The 9,981-nt window shown below is 63.9% G+C and overlaps 1 protein-coding gene across 2 annotated transcripts; it reads left to right on the top strand.

Annotated features, from left to right (window-relative positions):
* Positions 1-207: 207 nt before the first annotated feature.
* On the top strand, positions 208-9,606 carry TRABD (TraB domain containing). Of its 2 annotated transcripts, none has more exons than XM_081058197.1 (10): positions 208-319; positions 5,398-5,458; positions 5,792-5,870; positions 6,290-6,456; positions 6,672-6,812; positions 7,284-7,394; positions 7,481-7,620; positions 7,886-8,058; positions 8,135-8,246; positions 8,367-9,606. In XM_081058197.1, exons 2-10 carry the CDS (start codon positions 5,426-5,428, stop codon positions 8,542-8,544), a joined length of 1,134 nt encoding a protein of 377 aa, XP_080914323.1. In that variant the 5' UTR covers positions 208-319; positions 5,398-5,425; the 3' UTR covers positions 8,545-9,606. The 2 variants fall into 2 exon arrangements, with proteins under 2 accessions (XP_080914323.1, XP_080914324.1); XM_081058198.1 differs by having other exon boundaries at positions 260-319; positions 5,792-5,830.
* Positions 9,607-9,981: the final 375 nt, after the last annotated feature.

The following is a 9,981-nucleotide window of genomic DNA, read 5'->3' as shown; positions in this document are numbered from 1 at the left end:
CGAGGACTCCAACTCGCTTTTCCGTAGCCACCGCCGGCGTCCTAGGATTGGAGTCTCTGGGGCGGGGCGGGGCTTCTCGCGCACGGCCCTCTGGGAAATGTAGTCCGCGGGTGCTCGCGCGCATCCCCCTGGGAAGTGTAGTCCGCGGGAGCGCCGCCAGGACCGGCTGACGGCACGCGGAACTGCGCTTCCCGGCATGCCGCGCGCTCCGGGCCCGGCCGCTGGCCCGTCCGGCTGCCCCGCCCCGCGGCTCCGGCCCGCCCCGTCCGGTGGGGCGACGAGCCGCATGGAGGCCGGTTGAGGATCGCCACCCGCCTCGGTACGCCGCGCGGCACGGGCCTGGGGCGGGGACGGTGCGCGGGGACGCAGGGTCGGGGGTCAGGGTCGGGGCCCTCCAGCCCCAGTGCGGGCCTGGGGCCGGAAGGGCGCGCGGGGCGGGGGCCGGTGGACAGGGTCGCCAGGGCCCAGGGGCCCAGGCCGCGGAGGGGGCGGGGTCCCCAGCCGGGGAGCGGCGGGACGGGGTCGCGCGGGGACCCGGCCCCTGTCGGCGGGCGGCGACCTCGCCCGCGGGCGGGCGGAGCGAGGCTGCCATATGGCGGAGGAGCCCCGAGGACTCGTGCCTGTCGCGGCCAACTTCAGAGGCCGGTGACAGCCTGGACTCACCTCGTTTCTAGAAAGCAGCCTGTCGAGATGTAACTCAGGGGCCGCACAGGGCCACCAAGTTCGCGTCTGCGTCTTGCTGGGAACCACCCCAAGAGAAGGAGTCGAGGCTGCGCTGGCCGGGGCGCTCCGAACTGCTCGGAAGTCGCCCAGCAGTGCTCGCTGGCTTTGGGGTGTCAGGACGGGCTCCGTGGGGAAGGGCTGGTTTCCAGGTGGTCCTCTTGGCTTCCGGGGTCCCCTGGACAGGGTGCTGTGCAGGCGCCCGGCTCACTGCGCCCCTGTGCTGCTCGGCTCTCCGGGCCTCTCTCCCTTTTGCTGCCGCCGCCCCCCTTGCGGGGTGACGGGGAGGGAGCCCTGACCCCGTGCCCGGGCAGCCTTGTAGGATGGCCGTAATGACGTGTGTCTGAGGTGGCTGGGCAGGGTGGGCAGCGGGCCCCTACACAGCGCCTGCGATGGTGGTCAGTGTGGGGACCAGCAATGGGCAGTGTCGGGGTTCCAGGAGGGTCAGCCAGGTGTGCTGGACACGGAGCCATTCAGGCCTCCAGCTCAGATGCGAGTTGGCATGTGTCCTCCACAGGGTCCCATACTTTGCCACACCTCCCTAAAGCAGGTCCTGGCAGAGCCAGGGGGGTCTCCAGGGGCCAACGGTGTGGGGGCCCAGGGTAGGGCAGGGCTTTGGGCAACACCTTGCTGCCTCCCAGCCAGTCTTTTCTGCAGCCCGCAGGTCTGTCCAGTTTGGGGCCCTTGGCTTTCTGACCAGGCCTAGTAGGTTGATTGGGAGATGAGGTTTTTCTGGAAGCCATTCAGTGCTGGTCAGCCCTTGGCCAGCACTGGGACGCCAGGCTGGCGTCTGGAAGGCAGTTTCTGGACTGCCAATTTGTAGAGGGGTGAGAGGGAGAGGATGGCTGTCTCAGTCTACTCTGGGGCCATAGCAGGTGGCAGCTTAAACTGTTTCTTGCGGTTCTGGAGGCTGGAAGTCCACGTTTGAGGTGCCAGCTTATTTAGTTGCTGGTAGACCTGCATCCTGCCTTGCAGGCGGAAGCCTTCTCACCGCGTCCTCACAGGGCCAGCTCACTGGTTTCTCCTCTCATAGGGGCACGTTCCCATCGTGGGCCTCACCCTCCTGACCTCACCTGAAGCTGATGACCTTCCCGAGGCCCCACCTCCTAACACCGGCACACTGGGGTCAGGTGTTCACACATGAATTTGGGGGACATGATTCAGTCCATAGCACTGGGACCCAGGAGAGGGGACAGCTGCCTGGGCTGGACACGTGGAAACCTAGGGCCTTCCACTCACACTAAACGGATGTCCTCAGGTTCTGTCCTGTAACAGACACTCAGCAAAGCATGTTCAAATGCTCATAACATCACTGACACAGGACAGCTTAATTCTGCTCTGTGTCCCAGAGCTACACACCTGGCCGGGGCAGGGGGAAGGGTGTCCCTAACGCAAGTGGGGTTCTTCCTGCCTTTTGAGCTGTGCCCTCTCTGGGTTATGTGATGAGACCGGTCCTCTCAGGCTATTGGGAAATCCTACAGACTTGGAGTTTCTTTTCCTGGAAGTACATGGGTGATTCTGCTGCTGTCATCTGTATGGAGGATTACAATTTCTGAAGCAGATAATGGTGTTGTCCCTGTAGAGACGAGGAGAACTCGTGTGTCAAGGTCTCCTGAAATGCGGCCGCTGGTTCTCGTGCCTGCAGGTTCTGCCCCTGCCTTCCCTCCTGGGGACAGGAGAGCATGTCTCAGCAGCCGAGCCCAGAGAGGTCTAGCGGTCATGGGCCCAAGTGCTATAAGTGAGGCATGCATTTTGCAGCCTGGAGAGGGCCTGCTGTGTGTGGCCAGGCGGATGGCTGGCTGCTTTAACCTGGGCCCTGGAGGCAGGAGCTAAGAGTCCTCGTAGGTGCAGGTGTCCTGCCAAGGCCACGTAGTGCTAAGTGGCTGGTAGGAGATCTGGCAACCCCGTGGCCGTCTCCCGCAGCATGGTTGCTGGCAGCTGGCAAGCAGCTGTCCTGTTTGCCAGACAGACTGGCTGCAGGTGGCCTTGCTCGGGAGGGATCACCCACAGCTGTACCAGCACCTACCCCAGGTCGTGCCCCGTGGACAGTGCTGCTTGGCAGTGAGAGCTGGTTGGAGGGGTGTGAGGACAGGGTTCTGGCAGAAGCGTTCTCCTGCTCTGTCCCGGGCTCCGCAGCCTCAGTTTAGGAGGGGCATGTTTATCCCGCCTGGAGGGTGCCAGCCAGGGCTCTCGGGGCACCACACTGCAGTGGTGTGAACTGCTGGGACGGTCAGTGCAGACATTTGTGTGGCAGGAAACTGGGAAGGACATGGACGCTCCACGGGCAGCGCCTGCTGGTGTGGAGGCCGGCCCAGCGGTCTGTGGGGTCAGGCCCTGGCTGCAGGTGGCCTTGCTCGGGAGGCATGGGACCCAGCCACAAATATTTGACAACGCGTACGTGTGAGCGGGGAGTGGAGATTAAGAACCCACTGAAGTGACATCCTACAAGGGTATCGCCAGGGCCCTGCCCACAGGTGAGGGAACCAGAGTATTAGAGGGCATTAGTGGATGTGATGACCTGGTCACATCAGAAAGAAAGCGGCCTTCCTGCGTGACCCCTCAGGCCAGTGCCTGCCTCGGGGAGGGGCTGCAGAGGGCTCAGGGCTCAGGGCCTGGCTGTGGGCAAGACAGTTTGTCTGCCCCACCCAGAGGAGCCAGGACCCGGAAAAGCAGGCACAGGCTCCCTCCTGGGTTTCAGAGGGTGGCCAGGCTCAGTGCCCCAAGGCCAAGGGAGGCAGGCCCAGCCCTGTGGCTAGCACCTCCCCGGTCAGCACGGCATGTTTCCTTCAGTTTTTCTTGCCCTTTGGCAGTCTGTGCTGCTCAGAAGTGGGAATCGTTTGCTTCCGTGTGAGGTGAACTAGGGTCCTCTCCAGCTGCACCTTCTGGGCCAGCACAGGAACCTGAGAGGTGGGCCAGTTCCCCAGCTGTGACCCCTGGGCCCCGCCCGCCCTGTGGCTCTGGGCACAGCTTCCTGTTTGTGTTTCCGGGGCTGCCTTGCATCACCTGTAACCGGAAGGAGCTGGGTATGAGGCTCAGGTGTGCTGGTCCAGCTTAGACCAGGTGCCAGTAGTGCTGCTGCTACTTCCTGGGCAGGGGACACCTGTCGGAGGACTGTAGCACCGCCCAGGCCAGGCCCAGACCCCAGGGCCACGCTGCCCTTCGGCTGGCTGACCTCCCACCCAGAGCCCAGTGCTTCCTGTGGCCCCAAGCCAGTTCCTCTTCCTGAGTCTCCCTCATTTCTTCCTGAAGTCCTGTCCGGCCTCGGGATGGAGGGCTGCCCCCTTCTCGGTCAGCTCCAGGGCTCGTCCGTGGCCCTGGATAGCAGGCCAGGCGTTTGGGCACACCAGAGGGAAAGCCTGCCCTAGACGGTTCCTCCCGGCTGCAGGCGAGGAAACCGCAGCTCAGACGGGCAGTGAGTTGGGTCGGTGGCCACGCCGGGCATGGAGGGGACAGTGCAGCCCTGTGACCACAGCGCAGAGAGGAGGAAGGGCCCTGTGATGGTATCAGGCTTATCACTTGTGTCCCTTGTTAGCGTGAAAGCTTTGGAGAATATGCAGCACTAGTGAGCCTGGGCATGCAGTGCGGCCCCTGTGGGGTCCAGTCTGAGTGTCCCCCACAGCGGCTGCTGCTCCCAGGGGTCGCATCAGTTCATCTGTCAGTTCATGTGTGACGGAGACAGACTCTGAAACAACCACCGCACCGCACGCAACTAAAACTAAGTGAGAACCATCCCTGTGTGACAACTTCCAGTCACTTGTCCAGTTTCTCTGGTGGGCACATGGTTCTGGAGCCAGGCCTTCCCCGCTGCCCGTTGTGTGGCAGCGGGACCCCGGTCCTCTGACTGAACTCAGACGTGGACCCAAGGCTCTGACAGACGCCGGCACTCCATGGCAGTGACGCGCCTCACACCAGGGTCTGGAATACCATGTCCTGACTTGTGAGCCTCGCCCGCTGGCCCTGGTGGCCTCGACGACACCGTGGTCTGTGGCGGTTTTCTTTCTTGGGGGAGAAGAGCTCCTTTCTGAGGGGAGAGTGTGAGAAGCTGGCCTTGTCACGGTGCCTACGCTTCACGTTCGCGTCTCTTCCCATAAGCTGGGCTTGGAATGGCGCGGGCAGCCGTCCCCCGCGCCTCCACGTCACCCACCCTGACTCCTGCAGGTCCAAAGACGCCCGGAATGATCCCGGGGTCCAGCGCCCACTTGATACACAGACTCACTTCTACCATTTGGTTCTCTTTTTAGGGAGTTTTGTAAGTTTTGTTTTGTTCCAGAATCAGAAAGGAACTGTGCTGGACTGCCTGGCCGCCCCCTTCCTCTGTTGGGTAACCGGGACGTGGGGGCGGCAAGTCCGACTTGCGGACGACCCGAGGCTCACGGCTACGGCCGAGCGGGTGCCCCAGCACTGCTCTGGACCTGTGTGGCAGAGCTGGCCTGTCACCCATGGCCAGAGTCGCACCCCTGCCACACCAGGCCCTGGGGACCCTGGACCTCAGCTGCCCACAGCTGGCAGGCGGCTCACGTAGGACCGTGGGAGCTGGTGATGTCGGGGGCAGGGAGGCTGTGGTCCCACCCAGGGGTCACTCAGGATGACCGAGCAAACTTTCTGACGGAGTCCCTCGCACCCTGGCCCTGTGCATGGCCTGGGGCTCCCGGTCAGGACAGACTTGTGTTTCCTTAGGCTTCACTCAGCGGTGCCGGGAGCCACCATGGAGGGAGAGGAGGAGCAGCCACCTCGGGAGGTGAGAGGCCCGGCCTGGGCTGGGGTGGGGGCCGAGGGGATGGGCCAGCTGCTCTGAGGCATGAGGGGGTGCAGACGATGTTCCCCTCAGGGTGGCTTCTGTGGGTCACTAGCTGATTCGCGTGGTTTTCCTGTGGTATTCCTGGGTTGGCGGAGGGTTCCCCGGGGTGGGGGGCCCCCTACAGATGATTATCACACAGAGGGTTGTAGTCCTGGGGGTGAGTGGCCCACAGGGCCTGCAAGTTCCTGGAGCAGCCGCAGGAACGGGGGGAGGGCCTGTGAGGACAAGAGGGTGCCCTGCACCCCAACTCAGACAGTCCCCTCCCCTCCACAGGCCGACACGGAACCTGTTGTGACATCGGGAGCTTCGGAGGTGGTGCCCAGGGTGCTTTCAGGAGAACCCCAGAGCCTGTGTTCGTCTCCCCAAGATTGCTTGGTGCTGGGCGGGAGGGCCGGGCTGCGGGGTCTCAGACTGGGTGACCTCCTGAGTTTGAAGGGGGCCCTGGCCACCCTGGGACATTGTGGGGGGCTGTTGAACACAGTGGGGTGAACAACACCCCTTGTCCCAGGTGCTCCCTCAGGGAAGGGTCTGGTCAGTCACGTCATAGTGACTGGAGACCCGTGGCTTTGAGTGTACGTGGCAGCGTGTCGAGGCTGGGAGGGACCCCCTGTGTGCAGTGCACTTGTTGGGGATCATGTGCCCCCGTGCACGTCCGGGTTCCACAGTGTGGCACGGCCCCCACCTGGCACCTAGAAGCCCGAGAACCTAGAGGCTCCACGTGCCCAGCTGCCAGCACAAGCGGCATCCCCAAGCTGGGCTTTGTCCTTGCAGCCGACGTGGATGCTTTCAACCTGCTTCTGGAGATGAAGCTGAAGAGGCGGCGAGAACGGCCCAACCTGCCACGCACAGTGACCGAGTTAGTGGCCGAGGACGGGAGCAGGGTATACGTGGTGGGCACAGCCCACTTCAGCGACGACAGCAAGAGGGACGTTGTGAAGGTGAGCTGTCACCCGAGCCCTGGTAGGACCACGGCCTCCGGACGCAGTGCCATGCGGGAGGGTTCCAGGTCCCTCCTGTGCACCCTGCCTCTTCAAGGACAGGCCAGCCTGTGCCAGACGTTCTCTGTCAGTCACTAAAGGAACTGTGTTGGTGCTGGGGTGGCCCCGGGGACTGGGCCAGGCACGGGCACAGGGTGACCGCGGGCCCATTGCAGACAATCCGGGCCGTGCAGCCCGACGTGGTGGTGGTGGAGCTCTGCCAGTACCGCGTGTCCATGCTGAAGATGGATGAGCGTACGCTGCTGCGTGAGGCCAAGGAGATCAGCTTGGAGAAGTTGCAGCAGGCTGTGAGGCAGGTGCGGCGCCCAAGCCCCGAGAGCGTCCAGCCCTTGTCACAGGCCTCTGGTCAGGGCAGCCATGCCCGGCACACCCTGGCCACGGGAGAGGGGAGGCCCTCATTTCTCAGCTCCCAGAGTAGGGAAATACGGATGGCGAAGGACCCCGGGTTTGCTGAGCAGGTCACTGGGGGTGGGGGTGGTCTCAGTGGCCGGCCTGCCAGCTTGGAGCGGTACCCCACTGTGTCAGGGCCCGAGCCCACCACACCAACAGGCGCCCCGATGAGACGTGAGCTAAAGAGTTGGGTCTGGGTGAAGGGGCGAGGGGAGGAAGGGCGTCCACAGGGGAGGGGCCAGGCAGCCGGTCCCCGACTGGGGCCCTGAAGAGGTCGGGGGTGTGCACAGGGCCAGGCGGGGCCTTGCAGTGTCTCTGGGTGTGGGGTCCCCGCAAGCCCTTGCTGGCAGCCGACTGAGTCAGGCCCCTCCCTGCAGAACGGGGTCATGTCTGGCCTCATGCAGATGCTCCTGCTGAAAGTGTCGGCGCACATCACCGAGCAGTTGGGCATGGCCCCCGGCGGCGAGTTCAGGGAGGCCTTCAAGGAGGTGGGCCTGCGGGGGGGGGGAGCTGCCCTGGGGGGGGGCTGCCCTGGGGGCGGTGGTGCCCCCAGCCAACCTTGCCTCTGCCATAGGCCAGCAAGGTGCCTTTCTGCAAGTTCCACCTGGGCGACCGGCCCATCCCCGTCACCTTCAAGAGGGCCATCGCAGCGCTCTCCTTTTGGCAGAAGGTCAAGCTGGCCTGGGGCTTGTGTTTCCTGTCGGACCCTATCAGGTAGGGCTCTGTTAGCCTCCTGGGAGGCAGCCCCAGCCCAGGAGTGGTGGCCAGTTGCCCCGGGCGGACCCGCAGAGTGCCGGCCCACACGTGGCTGAGGCCCACCGTGCGGCACGTCCCTCCTGTCCTTGGGCTGGGCCTTCCCATACCGTCCGTCCGCCATGATCCCACACAAGGGGTGCCAAGGCCCTGTCTGAGTCCGCAGCACCAGGCTGCTGCTGGCGGCCATCCCTGCGGGGCTGGCAGCATACCCTTGTGCCCCCAGCAAGGATGACGTGGAGCGCTGCAAGCAGAAGGATCTGCTGGAGCAGATGATGGCGGAGATGATCGGCGAGTTCCCCGACCTGCATCGCACCATCGTCTCGGAGCGCGACGTCTACCTGACCTACATGCTGCGGCAGGCCGCCCGGCGCCTGGAGCTGCCACGCTCCTCTGACGGTGACTGCCGGCTGGGTGGGGCTCCCTGGGAACCTGTGGCCGCTGGGTGGGTGCTGATGGGTTGCTCCCCCCACAGCCGAGCCCAGGAAGTGCGTCCCCTCCGTGGTGGTGGGCGTCGTGGGTATGGGCCACGTCCCTGGCATTGAGAAGAACTGGACCACCGACCTCAATATCCAGGAGATCATGACGTGAGTGCCGCCTGTCCCTCAAATCCCCCAAACACAGAGCTAGGCGCAGGGAGGGGGTGACCATGCCTGGCTGGGGGAGCACGTCCCCGAGCCAGGCCCAGCTCTCCCTCCCTTCCCCAGCGTCCCCCCGCCGTCCATCTCCGGCAGAGTGTCCCGGCTGGCCGTGAAGGTTGTCTTCTTGGGCCTGCTGGGTTATGGCCTCTACTGGATGGGGCGCCGCACCGCTAGCCTGGTCCTGTCGCTGCCTGCCGCCCAGTACTGCCTGCAGAGGGCGTCCTCCGCCAGGCCACACAAGTAGGAAGGACACGGAGCCACCGCATCTGAGGGCCACGTGTGGCTGCTCCCGCGTAGCAGCTGAGGGGCGCGGGGCGGCCCCCGTGGGGATCCAGGCCTGGTCTCGCCTGCCCTCCCCCAACCCACCCAAATAAAAAATTATTTAACTGCTCTGAGCTCAGGCTTCCCAGTCCCCACCAGCCCCAGGGGCTATTCCTGGAGTCCACAGGCAGCAGTGACTGGAGGTGTACGCTGCCCCTCCGGCCTCCAGCGGGGAGGCCCCTAGGAGGTGCAGAATGGTGGGCCACAGCCAGCCATCCTCTCCCTCTCTGTGCCTTCCGGCAGGAGCACCCAGCCACAGCCGCTCACGGCTTGGGAGGGCCGGAACGCCCCATGGCCAAGCTTGGGGCCCCGGATGTGTGCCAGCACCGCTCTGCCTGCAGAGATTGTGTTTTTGGCTTTTAAAAATATTTGAAATTTTTTACTCAGGTAATTTTAACTTTAGCAAACTGAAGCAAATGTCAGGAAATACTAGCCTTAAATCTGGTTGGATGTCTTTTCCTGGGGGTCACGGTCCCAAGAAGGTGAGCGTGTGGGCAGGTTTAGCCTTGGCAGTGGGACCCCCTCCAGCTGCTCCCTCAGTCTGCCTCCAGCCAGTAGAGGGTCAAACCTGCTTCCTGTGCGTCTGCGGGGGAGACCTGGGGCTCTCCCTGACCCTCGGTGGACAGAGGGCATGTGTCTGCCAAGGCCCGCCAGTTTGCACGTGTGCCAGCAGGCGCCTACCACCCTCCCGCGTGCCCACTTTGGGGTGGTAGACAGGCGCCCGAAGTCGGGCCAGCCCCACAGAGCACTTCCGCCTCAGTAGTGCCCTGTGCACAGTCAGCTGACCTGGTCGTCCGTTTACGACGCGTCCGTGCAGCCCGTCTGGGCCACATTTGCTTGTCTGTGTTGACTCGGTGTCTGATCAAATCAGGTGAAACCCATGGCCGTGAGCTGGGCCGCGGAGCCTCGGGCTGGACTGTGTCCTTCCTGTCATTCATGTACCTGTTCCTTAGAAACTGAAATAAAAGCTAATTTTGGAAACTCCTGTTTTGTGAAATATGTGAAAATGAAAGTCAAGTGACCAGGGAGGGGGTGCTCCCCTGGGCCACGGTGGGGAAGGGCAACTGGGGCCTGGGCTGGGGGTAGGATGCTGGTGGCAATGCCTTCAGTCCTGGGTGACTTACTGCCACCAGCTGCCTCTCAGGAGACGATACAGGTCGCTGGCACCAGCCCATCCCAGGTGTGGAACCCAGCCCAGTGATGGCACCAGCCAAAGGGAAGTGTGTTCCGGGGACACACCCCCTGGTCCACACCCTCGGGCTGCCTCGCCCCGCTCAGACTCTGCACCCTGCCATGTGGGAAGGGAGGAGGCGGGAGGAGCCCAGCTACCTAGACAAAAGGCTTGTGGGGGACCCGCAGC

This window comes from Rhinolophus hipposideros, assembly GCF_964194185.1.
Source record: "Rhinolophus hipposideros genome assembly, chromosome: 9".
Taxonomy (NCBI): domain Eukaryota; kingdom Metazoa; phylum Chordata; class Mammalia; order Chiroptera; family Rhinolophidae; genus Rhinolophus; species Rhinolophus hipposideros.
This window is presented reverse-complemented; position numbering and strand designations above follow the sequence as displayed.

Coding starts and splice junctions, on each gene's coding strand:
- TRABD (XM_081058197.1), top strand. CDS start 5,426: ATGGAGGGAGAGGAGGAGCAGCCACCTCGGGAG. Junction 5,459..5,791: donor AGGAGCAGCCACCTCGGGAG/GTGAGAGGCCCG, acceptor TCCCCTCCACAG/GCCGACACGGAACCTGTTGT. Junction 8,247..8,366: donor AATATCCAGGAGATCATGAC/GTGAGTGCCGCC, acceptor TCCCTTCCCCAG/CGTCCCCCCGCCGTCCATCT.